Here is a 24394-nt window from a genome sequence, read left to right as displayed (position 1 = left end):
AAACCGTAGCATGCTGCGGTTTTATCTCTGTCCTGATCCATCAAAAAGACTGAACTGAAGACCTCCTGATGCATCCTGAACGGATTTCTCTCCTGTAAGCTTCAGGAGCCAGACCTTTAACATAACATATGACTTTGGCTACTTTCACATCTACGCTTTTGCTGGATCCATCAGGGAGTCGGCAAAAACGCATCCGGTATATAATACAACCGTCTGTATCTGTTCATTACGTGAGTCATTACGGATCCGTCTTGCTCCGCATCCTAGGACGCACTCAAAAACGCTGTTTGCAGCGCTTTTGTGTGCGTCATGGTAACGCCGTGAAACGGAACGGAATGTATTCTGTGGCACTCTGTTCCTTTCAGTTTTGTTCCATATGACAATGAATGGGGACAAAACGGAAACGTCTCCCCCCGCTATTGAGATCATATGATGGAAAAACGCAGATGTGAAAGTAACCTTTAAAGATCCCCAAGGAAATTTCAGCGCCACAATGCTGTACATAAGAAGGTAGAAAAAGATGGTGTCATGATAGTATGAATGACAATATGAATAGGACAGGGATGGCCAACCTGCGGCTCTCCAGCTGCTGTAAAACTACAACTCCCACCATGCCCTGCTGTAGGCTAATAGCTGTAGGCAGTGTGGGCATGCTGGGAGTTGTAGTTTTGCAACAGCTGGAAAGCCTCAGGTTGGCCATCCCTGGAATAGGACACGTGGGGTGAGGTGTAGCTTAGTGCGGTTTGTGTAGCAGGACATGTAGCCCTGCAGTAGGGAGACCCGTTGTAGAGTCTGACGTTGGAAGAAACGACCTCGCATGAGGGTTTTCATTACATCGCAGCTGTATCGCTCTTCCGCTGAACATGCTTCTCCGTTTGTCCACAGGGGTTGTGAGATATTATCCATAATGGCCAGCAGCTTCTTTGGGCTAGGTTCACATCTGCGCATTGCCGGATACCACTGTGCACCACCGGATCCCCATTCACTGTAATGTGTTCCAGTGATAATCCAGCTGCTTTGAGGCATATTTGCTGGGCAAAAAAATACAGCGGGTAGTGTCTTTTGTCCGTCCAAAAGCCGGCATGTAAACCGGATACAGTGAATTTCAGCAGTCTGTTCCTCTGCCAGAACAAACTGCTGGATTTAAAAGCGCAGGTGTGAACCCGGCCTAAGTGTTCCTTTTTCTGCCATGGCCTCCAGATTGTCCAGTCTGACTCCTACCACCAAGCCTGCCTTTTTTATCAGTTTGTTCAGTTCACTTGTGTTGATACTGCTGTCTCAGCATACCACTAGTGACAATAGACTGATAGAAGGTCCGGAGGAGTTTAGTAGACAATCCAAAGGACCGCCGTTGATTTGCCATTCAGGTAAAGGCATATTTTACGCTTGCCAACTGAGCAGTCAGTTATGGGGGAAGGAACTGTTCCCTCCTGATAATTGCCTGCTCATCAGTGGAGGTGAGAGCAGCACTTACATTCAGTGATTACCTCCTCTGTATGAGGACAAGCGATGGCTACTGCAATCACTCCTCCTAATACAGAGTCATTATTTCTGGGCAGCATATGGCTATTTAAACTGCATAATTTGCTGGCCGTAAACAATTTAATTTGCTGCATAAACAAAATGCTCATTCATCGGCTGAATGGCAGCACCTTTACACTGGCAGCACCTTTACACGGGCAGCACCTTTACACGGGCAGCACCTTTACACGGGCAGCACCTTTACAAGGGAACGAGCGTTCATTCCCGATAATCGGTCTGACAATTGTGCAGTGTAAATCTGCCTTAATCCAAAATGGAGACAGGCGTTCCTCGGCACTCTCCGGTAAAGCTTGCCGTTTCTTAATTAATACATATGCAAGACCTAATAGCATGCGGCTAAAGGCCTTGAGAAAGCGTCAGGAGACGTGCATGCTGATACGTCCCTGTGTGCACGGCCTGTGTATTACTGGAGAGCTCCATAGAACATGTCTTTCTTCCGGATTTTATTACTGTTTCCTTTACCGCTGAGCAACTCTGGACGGTAAAGCCAGAAAAATGCTGCTAATGCCAGTGTGATTCTGGAGGGACCAGTGCGCATTGCCGACCCGTCTGTCTTTGTTTGTGTAAATCTGCCTTGTGGGGGCTGTAATGGTGGCATTTCCTGTCTGCATTTAGGGATGTATTTTATGCAATGCTTTTTAAAGGGGTAATTTGTTTCTCCTTCTTGTTCCTGTATCAATGTAACAGTGTAAGGGAACAGCCACACGAAGCGGCCGCGCTGCGTCATGAACCGCGTGGCCAATTAGTCCGCAGTTTTCGTTTCATTTACCTAATGACCTCACTTGTTATCGGTCTCCATTGTTAATGGCCGTACGGCACCTTCCATACCACTCGGCCATTAACAATGGAGACCGACGGTACTGTGGGGTTTTCATTAGTTAAATGAAAGGAAGCCGCGGGCTAATTGGCTGCGCGGTTCATGACCGGATCATGGCTGCTTCGCGTGGCCATACCCTAAGGCTAGAAGAGAACTCAAGGGATCCTACTGATGATATCCGCTCATTAAAATGGGATCCAAGGAGTAGGATACCCTCCATTACCACTTTCTTATTAGAGAACCATTTAAAAATGGTCACCCGAAGCTAGACAACAAGTACTTTAGTTTTGGTACATTATTTTAGAAACAAAATTGATCAGATGCTTGGAATGCTCACAGCAGCACAGAGTATTTTAGTAGTATGGCTGTAGGAAGAAAGTAAAGGCAAAGTTGAAACACTGAATAGTTTTTTGGAGCCTGCTATCCTTCTCTGGTAAATGACATTTGTGGAATAGGAAAACGTGGCAGGTCAGCGGTGTCAGAATATTGTGGATTTGCATAAATTAGTATTTGGCAGATAATTAACTGCACTTCAAAATGAATATTAACGTTCTGAATTGTGTTCTGCTTTAATCGTAGAGATCATGACTGGGATCAGAAGTTTATAAGCTTCACTATTGTGCTACTTCTTAGCGGATGTGACGCAGTGTGTGGATATTTCAGCAGTGTGTGGATGAGATTTACTAAAATCTCATTTACTTTGCTGGTATCTTGATACATTTCGGATTTACCGGCACAAATCAGCAGTTTATCCATCCCGTGTGGGCCTCCCCTTGTGGTGTTTGTTAGATAATTCTGTCACGCCCATCTGAATGGGGCTTTGCAGAAGTTCATGTCCATGCTGCCGAAACAGCACCTGGACATCAACCCATCGGCACGCGCTTTGTTAAAATATATGATGTTGTGTAGGATCCGCCGCCCTCTTGTAGACTTGGCGCTTCCATACATTACTTAGGCAGCCATTCATTTGAATGGCCGGTGGTTCATCTCCTTTGCAGGGGCCACTGCCTGGAAATTTCTTGTCTTAATACAACTTCACTGGCAATAACAGTCGATCGTGAGGTTAAGGCTACTTTAACACTGGCGTTTTGGCTTTCCGTTTGCATTGTAATGGATTCTGAATGGAAAAGGATCCGCTCAGAATGCATCAGTTTGTCTCTGTTCCACCTCCATTCTGCTCTGGAGACGGACACCAAAACGCTGCTTGCATGAAACTGAGCCAAACGGATCCGTCCTGGCACACAATGTAAGTCAATAGAAAACGGATCTGTCCTCCATTAACTTTCAATAGTGTTCAAGACGGATCCATCTTGGCTATGTTAAAGATAATTCAAACAGATCCATTCTGAACGGATGCAGATGGTGGTATTATCTGAACTGATCCGTCCATGACGGATCCGCACAAAACGCAAGTAGCCTTAGAAAAACCAGACCCTTATTGCCAAGATCATTTTAAAAAAGAGTTCTTCATTAAAAAAAAAAAAAAAACCTTATTAAGAATTCCCCTCAACTTCACAATTCACCAGTAAGTGAGGCAGGAAAATAATATATGCCCCTATAGGGGCTTGGAAAATCCGAGTGGCTCCTCAGACTATGAGGGAAATGGTCTTTCAGTGAAATAGTGCAGATTAGGCTGTCGGTACATTTGTAGTTTACTTTACGGCAGATTCTCTTTCTTTACGATCACTTTGTCCTTTCAGAGCAAGAGGCAACAATCTGTCACCAGCCTCGAGAAGAAAGAACATACAGCCCCAAAGTCCAAGAACGAGCCAGAAGGCACCAGAGTCAGGAGGTGGAGGAGGCGAGCCATAAAGACTGAGCCTTTGGATCCAGAACTAGACCCAGGTATGCAAACAGAACCAGCAGCTTGTAAAAGTGAAGCAAATTACTATGGATATATAGATATACACCTATAGTATTTCTTATAGTCATTTCAACAAACTTTGCATAAATCAAAAATACAAGGGAATGTAAGAAAATTTGTAATATGTCTCATTATATACCTTATGCCTCATCGTCCAGTTATGAACCTCTTTTCCTCCTTGCCTCCTGCACTAATCATTCACTCTCAGTTCACTGTTGAAATCCATTTGTGTTAAGACTGATTATCAGCTCACTGAGGGATCTGATTACAGCTGCTTCCCATAGAAGTCTGTGGTGAAGGGAGCAGGGGGGAGGAATCAGCTGCAGAGTGATAGAGGCAGAGATACGCTCCTGCTGGCTTTAGTACTTTTTCTATCTTACTCCAAGTACTCCTGTATTCTGTCCTCTGCGCTGCTGCTGCTTCTGAGAGTGTCCTGGATCCCCTCCTCTGTATGTGCTGTGTATGGGAGACATCAGAGCAGCTGGTCTCTGCCCACTAAGTCAGAAAAAAACTGGCGAGGGGAAAACTGGTTAAAATGGAAACTATATGTCATGTGACAGCCAAAATAGTGTAATCACTCATGTACATACATGACAGTTTATTCTGAGAAGCCACTTTAAACCACAGGTTTGCTTTACATATATCTTATTCTACACTGCGATCTTGTCCTCACCCTCATGCCCCATTATGGATTGATTATTTTTATTTTTTTACTTTTATAGTAAGAAAATAGATGTTCCAGGACAGTATTTGAGGGGGTTACCAGCACTAAGAGATTGTTAACCTATCCTGAGGATAGGTAACCAATATCAAATATATGGGGGTCCAACACCTGCACCCCCTACCCATACACTTTTTAAACAGCTGCTGGCATGGGAAACACTGACCACAGCATACTGCAGCTCAACTCCAATAAATGGTAGCTGAGCATCAGAACACCAGCACGGTCACTACACAGTGTATGGTGCCTCCTGCTCAAAGCTTCATACACTGTATAGTTTCCGGCACCTGCCTGAAGCAGCTGATCGGTGAGGGTGCAGGTTGTTGGACCCCCCCCCAATAATCTGATATTGATGACCTATCATGAGGATGGCTAACCTCCGGAACTCCAGCTCTGGTAAAACTACAACTCCCAAGATGCACACTTGCTTGGCTGTTCTCAGAACTCCACAGAAATAAATGGAGCATGCTGGGAGTCATAGTTTCCCCAAAGCAGTGTACCAGAGGTTAACTATCATGGGGACAGACCTTCAATATCTGTGGGCGGCCATACATTTTTAATAGCTGTCGGCTGAACAATCGCTTGGCCAACAGCTATATCTCTCGACTCCCTTCTGGCTCCCCCACACACGTTAAGGTCGGCCAAACTTGTATGTGTTTTTAGTGGGCACTGGGCAGATAGGAGACAACTGCTGCCAGAAGTGGCTTATCTTCTAGGAGGACAAAGGGATCGGGCAAAATATCCACTTCTCCCATTCCTTCTCTCCTGTCGGAGGAGAGTCTGGAGCTCCCCACATACATTAGAGTGTTGGCCAAACCCACGGTTGTTGGCGGGTTTGTCAACAATTCACTAATGTGTATTGGGGTCTTCAGTCCTGGAAAAACCCTTTGATGACTGCCATTCTTTAAAGGGTTCTCAGACCTTGAGCATTCAGCACTTCAGTACTTTGATCCCTGTGGTGCGCAATCTTTTCCTAAAATTAAAGGGGAGATCCATTGTGAATGGTCTTCTGATATGTGATGCATGTGAAGAGAACACATTAGGAAAGTCTGTCATCTTGTACCACTAAGATAAGGGAAACCCACGGCACTCCAGTTCAGATTATGCAATTTTAATTTAAAAAAAAGGTTCATTTTAGGCTGAATGCACACGGCTGTGTTCCGCGGCCGTGAGCGGTCCGTGGTATGCCGGCCTGGATTCCTGCTGTCAGCAGGAATCCAGGCCGGCATACCACGGACTGCTCACTGCCGTGGAACATGGCCGTGTGCATTCGGCCTTACGCAGATTTCCATATAATGTTGTTTACATCCAGAAACAGAGACAATATAACAGCCGCATTGTATTCCCCGGACGTTTCGATCTATTATGAGACCTTTTTCAGCGGGATCTGTAATCAATACATTACATCTTAGATTAATACTGGTGAACAACAAAGGAAAAAAGTAATACAAAAGGAAAATGAGTAGGAGTCCAGAGACGAAGGGTTAAGTTTAGAGAATATGATATTAGGAGGTGTGCTGATCTAGATGTGCATAATGTCTTAGCATTGTATAATAATTAAGATAGTATCAGCAATTGTAAAAATCAGGGGTATAATGTAAAGAAATGAATGGAGATATAAATAAGGTGACATCTTGTATAGGAGCTGCCTATCTTGTACCGCTATTGAGCTTTTAGTGCTCAGGTTTAGTGTTGAGCGAACTTGTGTTTTAAGTTTTTGGCGTCCAAAGTTCGGGTTGTGGATTCTGAATTCCATTATGGTCCGTGGTAGCAGAATCCATAACAGGATTCTCAGATAACCCGAACTTTGGATGCCAAACTTAAAACACAAGTTCACTTAAAGGCGTTATCCCATCTTAGACAATAGGGGCATATCTCTTGGATAAGGGGAACGGAGCGGAGAAACTTGAGGAGGGCGCACTGCGCATGCGCAGCCGCCCTCCATTCATTTCTATGGAGCCGCGAAAAATAGCCGAGCACTGGCTCGGCTATTTCCTTCGGCCCTATCGAAATAAATGGTAGCAGTGGCCGGTGGTGGACGGACCCCGGGAAACCCTGGGTCCTCTCCCCGGCTCCGTTCTCCTTGTAGGTGTGGGTCCCAGAGGTATCAGACAATGGGGTCATATCCTAGCAATATGCCCCCATTGTCTAAGATGGTATAACCCCTTTAACACTAATCAGGTCCCTTTAAGGCTACTTTCACACTAGCGTTCGGGGCTCCGCTTGCGAGTTCCGTTTGAAGGCTCTCACAAGCGGCCCCGAACGGCTCCGTACGGCCCCAATGCATTCTGAGTGGATGCGGATTCGCTCAGAATGCATCAGTCTGGCACCGTTTGTCCTCCGCTCCGCTCAGCAGGCGGACACTGTCCGCCTGGCCGTGCGGAGGCAAACGGATCCGTCCAGACTTACAATGTAAGTCAATGGGGACGGATCCGTTTGAAGTTGACACAATATGGCTCAATTTTTAAAACGGATCCATCCCCCATTGACTTTCAATGTAAAGTCTGGACGGATCCGTCTGAGCAACTTTCACACTTTTTTCTAAACTATAATGCAGACGGATCCGTTCTGAATGGATCCCATCGTCTGCATTAAAGGAGCGGATCCGTCTGTGCAGACACCAGACGGATCCGCTCTGAACGCAAGTGTGAAAGTAGCCTTAATAATGTTCAAACTTGCTGAAAAGATTATTTCACAAGTGATCAAGTGGTAATGTCATCTAGCGATACAAAAAAAAATTTCATGTTTAAAAATCTCCCCCCCCCCCCCCCCCCCGTTACTTTGTAAAAGTCAAAACAACAGCAAGGGATGAAAAATCGTATGAACGCCAAAGTGGTACCAACAAAGACTGTGGCTCACCCTGCAAAAAAAATAAATGAAAATCAGCCCTCACACAGCTTTGCCAAAGGATCAATAAAGTGATCAGTGTCAGAATATGGCAACACAAAATCTTTATTTATTATTTATTTGTTTTTAACATTTTTTTAAAGTAATTAAGCAGAAGAAGTATATCAATCTGTTTTGGATGTAATTGTACTGATCTGCCGAATAAAGTCAATGTCTCCTTTGCTGCACAGTGTATGCTGTAAACTTACAACAGTGGCGGAATTTCCACAGCCCTCTGTCTTGATGGAAAAATGAAAAAGTTAGGGGGCATACACACAACTCAATCCGCAAAAAATACAGACGTCCATGTTGCATAGTTTTTTGTTTTTTTCCAGATCCATTGTAACACTGCCTATTCTTGTCTGCAAAACAGACAAGATTAGGACAAGTTCTATCTTTTTTGCAGGGCTGCAAAACGGCCATAAGGACGGGTCCGCATCCTATCCATAAAAAATGTGGATCGGATGCGAATCAAAAATATGGTCGTGTGAATGGGGCCTTAGGCGAGGAGGGGAAAAAAACTATAACTGGCTGTGGCGGGAAGGGGTTAAGGAGAAGCACCCCCTTCAGGACCAAATCACATGGAATTACTTTTTATACTGCACCTTAAGGATATACAGATTCTGCTGCATCGAATATTATCCGTTCACATTGTCGTTACACGTATTCTGTCAGGAATGGATTTGTTGTAATTTCTGTGGGCTGCAAAAATGCATTGAATTCTGTAAGTTTATTACTGTTCTGAGAGCTTCCTACATCCAAGGGTGTACTGTAAATATAACCAGATCTCTTATGTCAGGTTGTAGTAGCTTAAAATTAAGAAAGATTTTGTGAGCACAGCCTTACACATAGGCATCCCAGCTAAGAGTGAAAGCTGCTCTCAGCGCCACCTTGTGGTGCCTCAAGGGGTTGGAACTAACAGACGGACGCGAATGAGAAACTATTGATTTTCTTGTTGGCATAGAGAAACTGCACCAGTACTGTATATTAAAAATATATATATATATTTTTTTTCATGCATGTTTTTAAATATTGAAGCTATATATACTTAGTAATATCTGTTCCCATATATTTACTGCAAATAAAAACAAAACGATTATCTCATCAGGACTTAACAGCCGTCCTGATGAGCTGCTTATCTAAGACCCCCGGGGGGCATGTAATGCCTAGCCACACATCTTTTCTGCAGGAGAAATGTAGTACTGCATGCTGACCATTCAGATAAATGGCAGACCATGTGTTACAGGGACGGGTCAGTCAGAGCAAGATCAGCTCCTCTGCTAACAGCCCATTGAAAGATTTCCTCAGCTGGGGACCCCCTACGATCTCCAAGTGATTCCAAAGGCTTGTAAACTCATCCGTTGGGATGAGAAATAAAAAGCCAAAAAACATATTTAGTGCTTGAATTTCTAATATTACATTCTTCAGCCCACGACCTCCTTTGTGAAAGGCTAGTCTGTGCCTAGTTGATAGGAGGTTGCGTCTGTGCGCAGTATTAGCTCGCAGGAGGATATTGCACAACACGCAGTAGTCAGTGGCTGACGGTTACCGGCACTTCCTGTGTCCCCATCCAAACTTCCTATTACAGACGCAGACTCTTCACCTCCAGGTTTATTAATACAATCTAACCTGCAGTCACAGCTTCACCGTGTGATATGGCAGTTTTCAGTCTCCTTCACTCACATTGGATGAGCATGCTGGGAGATGTACAGTGGCTATAAAAAAAAAACTACACACCCCTGTTATAATTTCAGAACTTTTTCCACCTTTAATGTGACCTATAAACTGTACCACTCAATTGAAAAACAAACTGAAATCTTTTAGGTAGATGGAAGAAAAAATATAAAAATAAAATAATACAGTTGCATAAGTGTGCACACCCTTAAACTAATACTTTGTTGAAGCACCTTTTGATTTTATTACAGCTTTCAGTCTTTTTGGGTATGAGTCTATCAGCATGGCACATTTTGACTTGACAAGATTTGCCCACTCTGCAAAAACACTCCAAATCTGTCCGATTGCGAGGGCATCTCCTGGGCACAGCCCTCTTCAGATGACCACATAGATTTTCAATCGGATTCAGGTCTGGGCTCTGGCTGGGCCATTCCAAAACTTTAATCTTCTTCTGGTGAAGCCATTCCTTTGTTGATTTGGATGTATGCTTTGGGTCGTTGTCATGCTGGAAGGTGAAGTTCCTCTTCATGTTCAGCTTTCTAGCAGAAGCCTGAAGGTTTTGTGCCAATATTGACTGGTATTTGGAACTGTTCATAATTCCCTCTAGCTTAACTAAGGCCCCAGTTCCAGCTGAAGAAAAACAGCCCCTTGGCCTGATGCTGCCACCACCATGCTTCACTGTGGGGATGGTGTTCTTTTGGTGATGTGCAGTGTTGTTTTTGCGCCAAACATATCTTTTGGAATTATGGCCAAAAAGTTCAACCTTGGTTTCATCAGACCATAACACCTTTTTCCACATGCTTTTGGGAGACTTCAGATGTGTTTTTGCAAAATGTAGCCTGGCTTGGATGTTTTTCTTCGTAAGAAAAGGCTTTCGTCTTGCCACTCTACCCCATAGCCCAGACATATGAAGAACACGGGAGATTGTTGTCACATGTACCACACAGCCAGGACTGGCCAGATATTCCTGCAGCTCCTGTAATGTTGCTGTAGGCCTCTTCGTCGCCTCCCAGACAAGTTTTCTTCTAATCTTTTCATCAATTTTGGAGGGACATCCAGTTCTTGGTAATGTCACTGTTGTGCCATATTTTCTCCACTTGATGATGACTGTCTTCACTGTGTTCCATGGTAGATCTAATGCCTTGGAAATTCTTTTGTACCCTTCTCCTGACTGGTACCTTCGAACAATGAGATCCCTCTGATGCTTTGGACGCTCTCTGTGGACCATGGCTTCTGCTGTGGGATGCGACTAAGAAAATTTCAGGAAAGACCAACTAGAGCAGCTGAACTTTATTTGGGGTTAGTCAGAGGCACTTTAAATGATGGCCGGTATATGCTGACTCCTATGTAACAGGATTTTGAATGTGATTGCTTAATTCTGAACACAGCTACAGCCGCAGTTATAAGAGGGTGTGCACACTTATGCAACCACATTATTTATCGATTTAAATTTTTTTTTTGTTTTCTTCCCGCCACCTAAAAGATTTCAGTTTGTTTTTCAATTGAGTTGTACAGTTGATAGGTCACATTAAAGGTGGAAAAAAGTTCTGAAATGATTTATCTTTGTCTCATTTTTTGACATCACAGAAACCTGACATTTTAACAGGGGTGTGTAGACTTTTTATATCCACTGTAGTTGCAAGGGAGCATACTTCCAGTCCAGTTTGCATTACAATGCTTAAAGGGGTTGTCCAGTACTTTTATATTGATTCCCTATAATTTGGACACTCCATCAATATCTGATCAGCTGTTCTGCAGTATCTTCGGCCTCTTCATCCATCGTGTAGTGGACAGAGCTGCTTCCATTCACTTGCAGGGTGTTGGACCCGTGCCGATAACCTATTGATGGCCTATCTGGAGGATAAGCCCTTTAAGACATTTTATGGTTAATGTGCAATTGGAACGATTTTGTGAGTCAGTTATCCCAATGCTTACAATGCTCTAAAAGCCTCATTCAGAGTTGTTAAAACTATACACCCCCTTTAAGGAATTATTTCATCTGAAAGTAGCTGAACATGCAAAAAAAAAAAAAAAACGTGTTTGCCGCTGTTTTGTGCAGTGCACGGTTTGCGATTTCAAGTAAAATAGGATAACACTGTTTTCTCTTCTGATAAGATAGCTGCTTTATTTTGATGGGGACATTGCTCAGCAACAGTCCCTGAATGTATCGGGTGACATCTGCAGGCCTCAGTCATCCTGTATAATTCTTTGAGGAAGGCAACAAAAAGTATAAAACATTTACATGACAGTGACAAAAATAATGGATCTCTTAGTGCCCCCAAGTATAAATAATGGCCATCATAGTACCCCAGTATATAAATGGCACCTGTATATTTAATTCCCCCCCCCCCCCGTAGTGCCGTCGACCACAGGCATGCCCATGAACGCTTGCCCTTGTCACATGATCGTGCTGGGAATGTCAGGTCCTGCTGCCTCCAGTGTGGAGCAAGTGTCCCCACGTGTGCCTGTGCTGAGCATCTGCCTATACAGCTGTATGGCCGTCAAACAGGCAAAAATAAAAAATCCTATTTTTGGACATCCATTATTCATAGTCCGTTACAAAAAAGGTCATGTGAATATCCGCATAGATTGCAATGATTCTGAAACTGCTGTGTGAATGAAGCCTTACATATGCTGAGCTTTCTGATGAGCCAGCTTAGCCTAGTTTCACACTGCAGCGTTTTTTTGTCCGGCCAATTCTCGGCATATTTCCGGATTTCTGCCGCTCCCCATTATAGTTCACGGGGCTGGCGGACATTCAGGCAGTGGAGAGCTTCGACAGGCTGTTCCTGGCCGGCGCTCTGAACGCTAGTGTGAAACTAGCCTTATGTACTGCTGCAGTGTGTCGGAGTAGGAGTAGTAACATGGAGTGTTACTGTGCAGTGGGTAGTTTTATACTTTTATAGTCTTCCCCGTGATGGAAATCTCTGGGCGCCTCCTGTAGATAATCTATGGCTATTACAGTACAGCCATCTGTCTCGGTTCCCACCAAAGGGGTTTCCTTTTTCCCGCAGAGCTGCGGCCACGTCTGAAGGAATGAGGCTTCCTGCCTTATGAGACCAGTGCGAGCAATATGGCTGCTGGAAGACTGGGGAAACACTAAAATAACAGCAATGACGAGGTTAATAAATATGCACATATACACACAATTTTCAATTTTCCAACATCAGAAGATGTTGCTTAGAGAGCTAAGACCCTCACCCATCTACTCTTTTAAAGGTCCTGCTGTCAGTAGTCAATGACCTGACAGTCAACGACGGGGGCCCCAATGACTGGACCTCCAGCGATACTATCTTTTATACCAGAATATGGGAAATTCTGCACACAGGAATTTGGGATTGGCTCCCATCTCTTCACCAGTGTTATCCCGTGACGTGTCAGAAGGCGACTAGCAATGGAATTCCCCTTTAACTGCAAAGAACAATAGCCGTTCTTTTGGGGCCTGGCTGTATTGGCGTGCTTGCCTCTCCCTCTCTGCTGCCTTTTATACAAAGCTTTGTGCCTTTCTTGCTTTACTTCTCTCATTGTGCTCTCCCTTCCCGACAGCCACGCCAGAGAGAAAATCCAAAAACAGCTTCAAAGACTTCATCCCAGTCGTCTTAAAGAGCCGAACCCGCAGTCAGACAGGTAAAGGGGGATTTTAAATGCAGCAGTGGGGGATGGGCACAGCCACTTTTGCTATTGGGTGTTCCAGTGTTCTGGGCGTTAATGGATAATGCATCCAGCAGGGATGGAATCTTGTTTGCGAACAATCTGCGGTGTAATCGCGCAGCACGTTGGTGCTCAACATTTTGTTGTACGTGAAAGGATAGCCTCGCGTTTTCTTCCACCGCACACTGAATATTTAAATTTTCCTAGCGGCCCAGCAGGAGCTTCTGTCCAAACTGATCTTACGGTTTTCAGGATAACGCTGGCACGTTTCTCTGTTGCTTGGTTTTCAAATCCCTTTATAAATGACCAGTCACAACAGGGAATCATGGGAGCATAAATATTTCATCCACTTTCTGATCCTCACCACCTCCCTAAAATCTAAAAAAATTAATAAAAGATCCCTGATAAATAACAGGTTGCTGCTACAGATTTCATTGCTTAGGAGTAGTCCCACGTGGCTGCCATTAATGGCACTGTATAAATATATATCACAAAATGTAATAAAAACACACACAATACACACCTCTTCTCCGCTCCAGCGCTAATGCGCTAATGGTCCCCAACCTGTCATTGGTTACTTTCCGCAAGCGATGACGTGACCGTGACATATCACTGGCCTCTGCAGTGACACTAGGAAGTGCGGCGTGTGACTACTGAGGCCACGGATTGATAATGGTGCTGAAGGAGCAGTAGGGGATGTGAGGTGAGTACTGTGCGCTTTTTTTTTTTTACTTTCAATAAACCTCTTTAAATGCCCCTACACACATGATTTAGGTCTGGTGTTTTAACCGCCCCAAAAAAATAAATTAAATAAATAAACTTGTCTGTTATATTTCCCATAACCTTTCAACTAACACCTGGAGCTGACGTTTATACAACAAAAATAAAACGCCAATAAAACTGAAAGTGCTGAAAAGCGTCCTAATATCTGTGTGTTTTCAGCCTCATGGTGGTTTCAAGTTTTTGTGGCAGTCTTTTGAGCCAAGGAGTGGATCCAGCAGGAAGGAGAAGTTACATTCTACGGCAGTCTTGATAGGTACTGCCGGAGGAGGCATGTCGTTTATGACAAGGAGCAGGCCTCGTTATAAATAACATGGGTCCTCCAGCAGGCTGTGCTCTGGAATTAAATCTTCGGAAACTCGTTTGTGACGTTAAAAATGATTAATTATCCGGGCTGATGGTTCCGCCCTCGCCATGCCCCCGTTTTGTAGAGTTGACAAGGTTGGCGTAAAATGGAGATTGTGACTAGAAAATTTTCTATGCCAAAAAGAGGCGTAAAAGGAATTATAAATTTCCCCTTGCATTTTCCCTGATTTATAGGAACGAATTGCAGAGCCCTAGTAACCTGTTTACATCTGTTTAACTGCAGGAAATTATGGATTTTCACATGTTGGATCCACCATCGTAAACACGCTCCAAAACGAGGAAGAGGTAGATGAGACTAGCTTCCCTTGCAAGAGAAGGAAGCTGAGGAAGAACTGCAAACCAGGCCGGCCACGCAGCCGATTCACAGCTATCAAAGAGGAACCAGAACCCGAACTAATCAGCCCAATAATACAAGACCCCTGGGAACTGTCAAGCAGAGGTCTAGACACTGGGAAAGCGTCCATCTTAGAGCAGGACGACAATGTTGAAGAGGACGGTACATTACGACGGAGAAAGAGGCGGAGACAGAAGAATCGTAAATACCAAAATGGGGAATATCTAACGGAAAAAGAGGAAGAGGAAGTATCTCAGTACTATTGTAGGAGAAGGCCCAGGACAGGTGGGTCATTGTAGAGCTAACCCTTGAATTGTCCATACACATAGATCTAGTAACTCTCCACTCTCCAGTTAGGGTGGGTTATAGATATCACCAGCACCAGACCTTAGGGGGGCAAGGAGATGACATTCCCTGTGCTGCGTAATCAGTCACAGGAGAAGGGTCAGGGTTTGGATGGGGTTAGCTTGACTTCCAGGGAGAACTTGCCAGCCTCCTTAACTTTAGACAGCTACTTAGCATATGCGGGGACAGGAGCACAAAATACACATCTTTACTGCATTCTGAAGTGCAGGAAGCAAGTAAGAACACCATCGGAGACCATGTGAGCCTTCTATAAAGGTAATCCGGTGGATTTTGAGTGCAAAAAGGTTAAAAGGAATACCAATGCATATCTGCACGTCTTTGGTATATGCTGGGTCATGGGTGGTGATTATAGATTAGAACTGGGAGATGAATTAAGGTATTTCGATTAATTTATCATTTCTGTTCAGAATCATGACATCGATCTTAGGCTTGCCCCTTTAGTGCTAATGTCACAGCCAACAATGAAGAACCACCGGAGCTGTCAGACATTGGAGCTGCCACACTGCTGATCCACTGGTCTATGTGGCTTAGTAATGAAATAAGTGGTGTCTGTTAGTTGTTTGTTAAAAGGACTTTCTGGGACGTAGGCCGGTGTTACACTGGCCGAGGGTCTGCCTGATCATCGCTAACAAGCATTCGTAGGAGCGCTAGTTATCGATGATCTGCTGTGTAATAGTGCTGCCGATTACCTGATGAACGAACAATAGCTTGTTAATCGGGCAATCTGATCTTTTATGCAGGCTAAAAGAAAATAAAAAATTTACAGTCAGCAGATCATTTCCATCGAATCACGCTCTGCTGCTGTCAAACAATGATTCTGTATGGGGGCGAGCGGTGGCATTAGCGAGTGCTCCTCCCCATACTGTGGAGGAGATCACTGCATGTGATTGCAGCAGTCTCCTTCACTGACGAGCAGTAATGCTCATTGGCTAGTCTAATACAGCCCGTAGATATTGATGACCTACCCTCGGCTCATTTGGCGCCAGAAAATATACAGTGGATGTGGAAAAAGCACACTCACTGTTGTTAATACACCTCTTTACTACATTGCACAACTACCATAGTGTCACAATATTTGCCACACCTTTGACCCCGGTACTACAGCTTACCCACACCGTACAACGCTTCCTTGGTCTGCCCGATCACAAGCATTTATAGGACCAGCTGCGGTGCCAGATTTGGCAACCTACGAGTGCGCAGATTCTACAGGCCCAGCTGCAATATCTGTGGGCGAATGTTTCACCAGATACCGTACAGAACCTGTGTGTCTCCATGCCCAACTTGTGGGTTACAAAACATGATCACAATCAAGATCATCAAGTGTGATGTAGTGAGACACTGCAGTCTGATGTTGCCTTAGGGCAGTGGTGGCTAACCTCAGGCACTCCAGCTGTGGTAAAACTACAACTCCCAGCATGCTCCATTCATTTCTACGGAGTTCTGAGAACAGCCAGGAGAAGTGTGCATCTTCTGAGTTGTAGTTTTACCACAGCTGGAGTGCTGGAGGTTAGCCATCACAGCCTTAGGGTGACACAGTACCGAAGAGACACTTTTGATAATCTGTATATATAACTGTGCATGTAGTTTCCTATTTAAAGGGGTTGTCCAGGTTCAGAGCTGAACCTGGACATACCTCCATTCTCACCCCGGCAGCCCCCCTGACATGAGCATCGGAGCAGTTCATGCTCCGATGCTCTCCTTTGCCCTGCGCTAAATCGCGCAGGGCAAAGGCATTTTTCTGAGTTCCGGTGACGTACCGGGGCTCTCTATGGGGCTGACAGGAACCCCGGTGACGTCACCGGCACTGATGGGCGGGATTTGGCTCTGCCCTAGCCAGTAAAACGGCTAGGGCAGAGCTAAAGCCCGCCCCTCAGAGCCGGTGACGTCACCGAACACACTGCTGGGCGGAAGTTACCGCCCGGCAGTGTGTTATTGTAAACACAAGAGCCTGTGCCCTGCGCGATCTAGCGCAGGGCACGGGAGCGCATCGGAGCATGAGATGCTCCGATGCCAGGCTCAGGAGGGCTGCCGGGGTGAAAATAAGGGTATGTCCGGGTTCAGCTCTGAACCCGGACAACCCCTTTAAATGGTTTTCTCGGACTTAGATATTGATGGCCTATGCTCAGGATAGATCATTGGGGATCTGCCATCTGGGATCCCCACTGATCAGCTGTTACAGAAAGCCACTGGCACTAGAACCTATATAGTTGATGAAGCCTGAATGATAAGGTTCCATCCATTGTGTAGAGTCTGTGCCAGGGTGCTGCAGTACACGAGCCCAGAAAACTGCAGGGCGGATGGAGCCTTCAATCCACTGCATGGTTTCTGATGCCAGCAGTTCTCCAAGACAGCTGATCATTGAGGGTGCTGACTGTCAGACCCCCGTCGATCTGATATTAATTACCTATCAATAGCTAAGTCCCGGAAAACCAAGATCAAGATTTTTATTGTAGGCCATATTGCCCAGCCTTCTCGTGCACTTTAATCCAACGTAAAGTAAAATGTGAACAGACCCTAACAGACGTTTGGCTAAGCAGGCCTGCGTGTTAAAAAGCATAGTTGAGACTGTAAAGTATCTTCTGTCTGTGGCCGGCTTCAGTGGTAGTTTTTGCTATATATCTTGTCATTGTACTGTTGTTATTATTATTATTATTATTATTATATTTTTTTTATATAAGTGACTGTATCCCCTGTATTAAGGAAGAAGGTGCAATATTAGTTCTTGCTGGTTACAGTGATAAGTCTATTGTTTTGGCTTGATGCTATATTCCCGAGTTATTACATTTCAAAGATCGATGCGTTGCCCTAATTACATATTGTAGCTGGGGGCGATGCTATGCTAGTGTCTATGGCAAAGAGTGATGAAAACTGGTCGACAGCCAGCGACAAAAATCATTTAACATTTCAAGGAAACTTTCTTAGGACATAACAGAATCCTCCATTTTATTTATTTTTATTAATGGCCATCTTCTTCAGTTTTGCTCTCATCTCTGTATTCTGACTGCTCACTTTAGATTTCCGAAAGCGTAAAATATCACCAGATAGAGCCAGCGAGATTCTGAGGAGTAACAAGCGACAAAGCGATGTCAGAAACAGCCTTGAGGACTCGTCCTCCTTACAGATTCTTGAGAAACCCCCTGGAAAACGCAAGTGCAAGACCAAACATCTAGGAGGAAACACAAATGAGACGGTCAAGGTAGGTGATTAGATGGTTTCCCATGTGCAAAACAGACTGTGCACAAGTTGGAATAAACCGCACCAAAGGCCTCTGCAGGCTGTGAATTAACCCCTTTCAGCCCTGACTGTGGCAGGAAGGGGTTAATTCACTTTTTCTCATAAAAAGTAAAAATACATAAAATAATTAAAATGAATAAAATTTGAAATAAAGAAAATAAAAAGATTAAAACGTTCACGTCACGCATTGCACCTGCATGGAATTCTCACCCGTGTGAAAAGGGCCCTAAGGGTAAAAAAAAGCCATTCCCAGAACATGCAAAATCAGTCAAACACAATGGAAAAAAAAAGCTGCAAAAAAATCGCTTTAAAGTGAATTTCATAATTCATTATAGATTTTGAAGAAACATCTGGACTCATAAAAAACGCAAACAAATCAATGCAGAGAACACCAAAAAAAGACTGTGTGAAATCAGTGCTCATGCACACGACTGTGTCTTTTGTCTGCATCCATTCACTTCAATAGCGCTGCAAAAGATGCGGACATCACACCGTGTATTGCCCGCATCCGTATGTCCGTTCCACAGCACCTGCAGAAAAATAGAACATGTCCTATTTTTGTCTGTTTAATATATACAAGGATAGGACAGTTCTATAGATGAAAGGACGTTCCGTTCCCACAAAATGCAGAATGCACATGGCCGAAATCCGTGTTTTGCGGATCACAAAAACTGCTATGGCAGTGTGCATGAACCCTAAGCCTGTTGTCACACATAGGTTTTTTTTGGTTTCATTTTTGAGGCATTCTACAGTTTGGCTTTTTCCTGGAGTTTTTTAGGCTGCTTTCACACTTGTCAGAGGATCTCAATACCTAAAGGTTTCCGTATAGTCCTCATGCATTCTGAATGGAAAGAGACCCGTTCAGGATGCATCCGGCAGCATTCCGTTTTGTGACCGGACAAAAAAACGCTGCAAGCTGAAAAAAATATGGCATAACTAAAACTGTGTGGCAGCACCCTAATAGTGTATTTTACATGACCCCACATGTAATCTTCTGTTCTTTTACTATAGGGAAGGGGTCGACGGAGCAGTCTGTCTCCCAAAAGCACCCCTACCAAATCTCCACGGAAGAGTTGTGAGCCAAGAACCCCCTCCCGGTCTCGTCGTAGCAGTAGCTTCGGCTTGTGGAATACTCCCAACAGTCAGAACATGCCTCCAGAAGCCAGGAGACTGATTGTGAATAAAAATGCTGGAGAGACCCTACTACAAAGGGCAGCGCGGCTGGGATATAAGGTGAGATGAACTATGAGGTGTCCATTGTTATGGTGGTATAAATATTGCTGCATGCTATTGTTTCTGTCAAATATGATGGAGTCTGCAATGGTTGCAGATGGGAACACACCCTAAAAGTGGAATTATTTTGTGGTCGGATCGGCTATCAGAAACGTACCTGACCTACCTCACCCTCGCTCTGCCTAGCAGTTGAGTTATGCCATAACTGCTGTAGTAGTAGGGCAACCTAAAGGGGGTCACCTAAATATGAAATAACCATAAGATGGTGTGGGTGAAAAGCCGGTGTGCTGACGTCTCCTAGGGCCCGAGGAGGGCCCTAAATAGCGCCGTTCACCAGCCTCCCCTCCCACAAATACGGCAAATAAATTTGCCTAAAACTAATCAAAGGGAATTTTTCACTGAAATGGAAATAATTGCAATGTTAACAGACATCTTTTAGTCTATTCCCTTTTCTTTTTGTGAAGGACCAGCAATATGAGGATGATCACACACAGTGATAAACATTCAGCTTTCTCAGATTACTGAGTGTCCGAGGAGGAAGCTGAATCATCTCATGAGCAGATGTGAAGGCCACGAAGATGTGTGGAAATCTCTGTGGTAGCAGTTAATGATGTAGTTGTGTTATAGAGGTAGTCGCCAGCTTTCCCGGAAGCTAATTGATTTATTTGTGTAGTGGTAATGCTCATTTAATTTAGTGGAAAGCCATTATTTTTAGGGTAGAGATGGAAGGCTCAAAAGCCAGAGGCTATCTCATACCTGTTTTTGGCCATTTAATAAAACGTAACGTTTTTTACTTTTAAAACAATACTACTCAATTCAGACGTGTTCAATGTGTTTTAAATAAGAACATGGCCCTGTGTAAATCTAGCACAATGACTGGGGGTTACTGCAGGCACCGTGTCCATGTGTTTATGGTCTCATGCACACGACAGTTGTTTGTTGCGTCATTTTTTATTTTTTTTGAGGATCCGTTTTTTCTCACAGATCCCTTGTAATAAATGCCTATCCTTGTCCGCAAATGTGAAAAAAGTAGGACATACACTATTTTTTTGCTGAAGGGAAACACAGACAACGGACGCGGAGCACAAACGGATGAACTATCAGCATTGTTTTGCTGACCCATTGAAATGAATGGATCCCCATCCTATCCGCAAAAAAAAAACGGAACGGAGGCAGAGAAAAACAACTGTCTTGTGCATGAGGCCTATGTCAGAGATGCTGTAATTAGGGAATCATCGTGATTGCAACTGGGCACTCAGCGTCAAAATACTAACATATAGGGAAGAACGATGGTGTATGTCTATTAGTGCTGCACAATCGCTAATCAAATATATTTACCCATTATTTTACTGGGCAAACGAGATACCAATGAGCTACAGAGGTAGTTGCTTCTGTGATGATAAACTTATAACTGATATTGCCACAGTATAGGAGAATATAAGGATATGAAATTAATATCCCAGTGACATCTCCCTGGCTAAATAACAGTAAACTTACAGCAATATACTGATAGTTAGAGATACTTAATAATTATTCTGTATAAGCACAGGGTCTGTTCCAATTTTTAATCATTGTCTGAATTGAGTAGTATTGTTTTAAAAGTAAAAATAAATGTTAAGTTTTATTAACTGGCCAAAAACAGGTATTCGATTGCCTCTGGCTATTGAACCTTTCATTAATATTGAAACCTGGGTTTAGTGGGGTCTTTTGTGGTTTAGGGTAGAGACACACAAAGTGGGCCGGGTGCAGCCACATGGCCAAAAAAAAACCGCTCCAGCATGTAGTTTTACCACAAGTCATTAACGTTTTCAAATTCATTGTTAATGTCTGCTTGGGTTTACAGGTAAAGATGCTGTTTACTTGCATGCCTGGCTGACATAATGGGGGAGATTTATCAAGACTGGCCCTTTATGTGCTGCCGGAGGATGCACCTAATCCATGACGATGTGCAGGCCTCTTCATAACTTAGGTGCATCTTCCAGAAGTCCGTGCCCCTAAAGAGAAATGTGCAGCAACTCTGAGCTGCCTTAATTTCCGGCTTCGTTTACATCATAAAACTGGAGTTAGCGTACTTTCACACTTGAGTTTTTCTTTTTTCGGCATAGAGTTCCGTCCTAGGGGCTCAATACCGGAAAATAACTGATCAGTTTTATCCCCATGCATTCTGAATGGAGAGCAATCGGATCAGGATGTCTTCAGTTCAGTCTTTTTGACTGATCAGGCAAAAGATAAAACTGCAGCATGCTACGGTTTTATCTCCGGCCAAATAAACCAAAGACTTGCCTGAATTCCGTATCCGATTATTATTTTTTTTCCATGGGATTGTATTAATTCAAAATACCGTAATGCCGGATCCGCACATGCGCAGACCGAAAAAAATGTGAAAGAAAATCGTAACAGATCCGTTTGTCCGTATGACAAACGGACAGACGGATCCGTTCTTGCACTGCATTTGTAAGATGTATCAGGATCCTAATCAGTCTTAAAATGCCATCAGTTGGCATACGTTTTGCTGGATCTGTTCAAAAGAGCTTTATATATTTTTTTAAACAAAGAAAAAATCCCTGCATGCAGGACTTGTCTCTCTTCTTTTTTTTACAAACTCTGTGACGGAGGCCCTAAATGGAGCCTTCACTGCAGATGTGAACATGCCCTTATTTAGCACTGGATACAATTGTAGCAAACGCTCAGCAGTGATGAGTATTAGGGGACATGATGGATTTTACAGTATCATTTTACTCTGATATTCCCCACAAAACCTGCCGGCCGTTTCGTCCTTTCTACCTGCCATACATCTCAACAGGAGGCAGCGCTAAAGATCGGGGAGCGGTGGCTTATATCCACCTCTGCACCGGGGTGAGACATTTCTGCCGCCGCTGCTTTAGGCCTCTTTCACACTACAGTATGTTGCATTCAGTGTTTTGCGTTCCGTTTTTCACGGATCCGTTGTTCCGTTTTTTGCTTCCGTTGTGGTTCCGTTTCCGTTCCGTTGTTCCGTTCCGTTTTTCCGTATGGCAAATACAGTATACAGTAATTTCATATTAAAAATTGGGCTGGGCATAACATTTTCAATTGATGGTTCCGCAAAAAACGGAACGGATACGGAAGACATACGGATGCATTTCCGTATGTGTTCCGTTTTTTTTGCGGCCCCATTGACTTGAATGGAGCCACGGACTGTGATTCTCGGCCAAATATAGGACATGTTCTATCTTTTCAACGGAAAAACGGAAATACGGAAACGGAATGCATACGGAACACATTCCGTTTTTTTGCGGAACCATTGAAATGAATGGTTCCGTATACGGACCGTATACGGAACGCAAAAAACGGACCGTATACGGAACGCAAAAAACTGTAGTGTGAAAGAGGCCTTAAGCCGCCGCTCCATGATCCTCAGTGCTGCCTACCTTTTGAAATGAGAGGCAGAAAGGATAGGGCCGTGGCTGGTTTTTGGCAAAATTTCAGCTTGGCTTTCCACGCTATAATTCCGAAGTATGAACGGCCCCTAATGTAGTTTCAGCTTCTGGGTGTAACTGGGGATAGTCCATGACAGCAAGCAGTGATCTTAAAAAGGTGAACTATTGAAACACAAAGAGGGACATTTACTATTGTTTTTAAGCCACAATGACAGTGTAAAAAAAAGTAGCAAATTATAGCTCACTCCATATGTGCGCCATCATTTGCAACTTTTTAAGCTTCTCGCCAGTTTTCTAAAGTAGTGAGAAAAGAAGACGGGGCTCAGCGGGACGGCCTCATTTACTATAACTTATAGCGAGTTATAGTTATAGACTTCAGTTTCTGGCGCATGAACTTCCAGAGATGCATCTAATTTATTAAGAGGCATCTGCTTCATAATAAATCCGGCTCCTCGCACTCTGCCGCACCGTCTGGGACTGCCAGCCTTTATGTCCCCCAAAGTTTATTGGCCATGAGCGTGACTTTTCATTATACAGCGATTGTACTTTACGTATAGAAATAGGAAAAACATTTTTAGGTGCTTTCTGACCAGAGCTTCATTGTACCCTGTAATTATTTTCCACTAAAAACGATGGTGATAAATTTCTGCTGCTATTAAATTATTAATAATAGAGACAAATAGAAGAGTCCTGGATTTTGGAGACAAGCTTCCGTTGGAGTGAAGGATGATGTGGTAAATTTAGCATCAGTCCCATTGACAATGTGCTGGGGGTCATGTATCACAAGAGATTTGCTGGATTACCGTCTAAAAAAGGCACCGAGATGTCGGGAGACCTGTTCTTCGAAATGAATGATGTTTCTTAAAGAATGGGAAGCAACACTCCAGGAAATCCTGATTCATTGTCCTACAGAGTAAAATGTGACAAAATTTCGAGCATTACTTGTGCAAAATGAGACATAAAATTTTATGAAGCAAATAGGGCAAAAAAGATAATTCATTTTATGAGGGGGCGTGACTTAGTGGGGAAAGGGTGTGGCTTAGTGAAAGCACTTACTGGTATAAACTATATTTTATATTCCAGTGCAATTTAGATGGAAGAGAAAACAGTCTCGGGCCACCTGCACACGAGCTCCAGTGAAAGCATGTGACATTCGCACAAAATTTCCATGCAGATTTATGTGCGCTTCTACACCATATATTTCTAACAGTAGTTTTTGGTGCGGATTAGATTTTTGACACAGATTGGAAAAGGATGAAATCTGCAGCTAAAACCGCAAATATAATTGACCTTCTGCAGATTTAGAAATGCACACGTCAATGTCCGCGCAGAAGAAATCTGCAACCTGTACGTGAGATTTGTGTAATCTCATACAGTTTTCTGGTGCGTTTTTTTTTCTGCAAGGAAATCTGGGCGGAAATACTGCATGTATCCCGCAACGTGCGCAGGAGAGAGAGATATAGCTGTAAAATATCTATGAATTTAGAAGTAGGGATGAATGAATGGT

General features: G+C 43.8%; 1 protein-coding gene across 5 annotated transcripts in view; it reads left to right on the top strand.

Annotated features, from left to right (window-relative positions):
* BCORL1 (BCL6 corepressor like 1) overlaps positions 1-24394 on the top strand; it is a 139552-nt gene that overhangs the window by 92360 nt on the left and 22798 nt on the right. For 4 of the 5 annotated variants that reach the window (XM_044306325.1, XM_044306324.1, XM_044306327.1 and 1 more), the window contains 5 exons: positions 4060-4204; positions 13051-13131; positions 14525-14920; positions 18016-18197; positions 19247-19468. In XM_044306325.1, coding sequence (XP_044162260.1) covers positions 4060-4204; positions 13051-13131; positions 14525-14920; positions 18016-18197; positions 19247-19468 — 1026 coding nt within the window. The remainder of the gene's footprint in view (positions 1-4059; positions 4205-13050; positions 13132-14524; positions 14921-18015; positions 18198-19246; positions 19469-24394) is intronic. The other variant, XM_044306328.1, reaches the window with a different exon arrangement.

Source organism: Bufo gargarizans, chromosome 9 (genome assembly GCF_014858855.1).
Source record: "Bufo gargarizans isolate SCDJY-AF-19 chromosome 9, ASM1485885v1, whole genome shotgun sequence".
In the NCBI taxonomy this organism is placed as follows: domain Eukaryota; kingdom Metazoa; phylum Chordata; class Amphibia; order Anura; family Bufonidae; genus Bufo; species Bufo gargarizans.
Note: the sequence above shows the minus strand (reverse complement) of the source record. Positions and strands in the feature narration are given on the sequence as shown.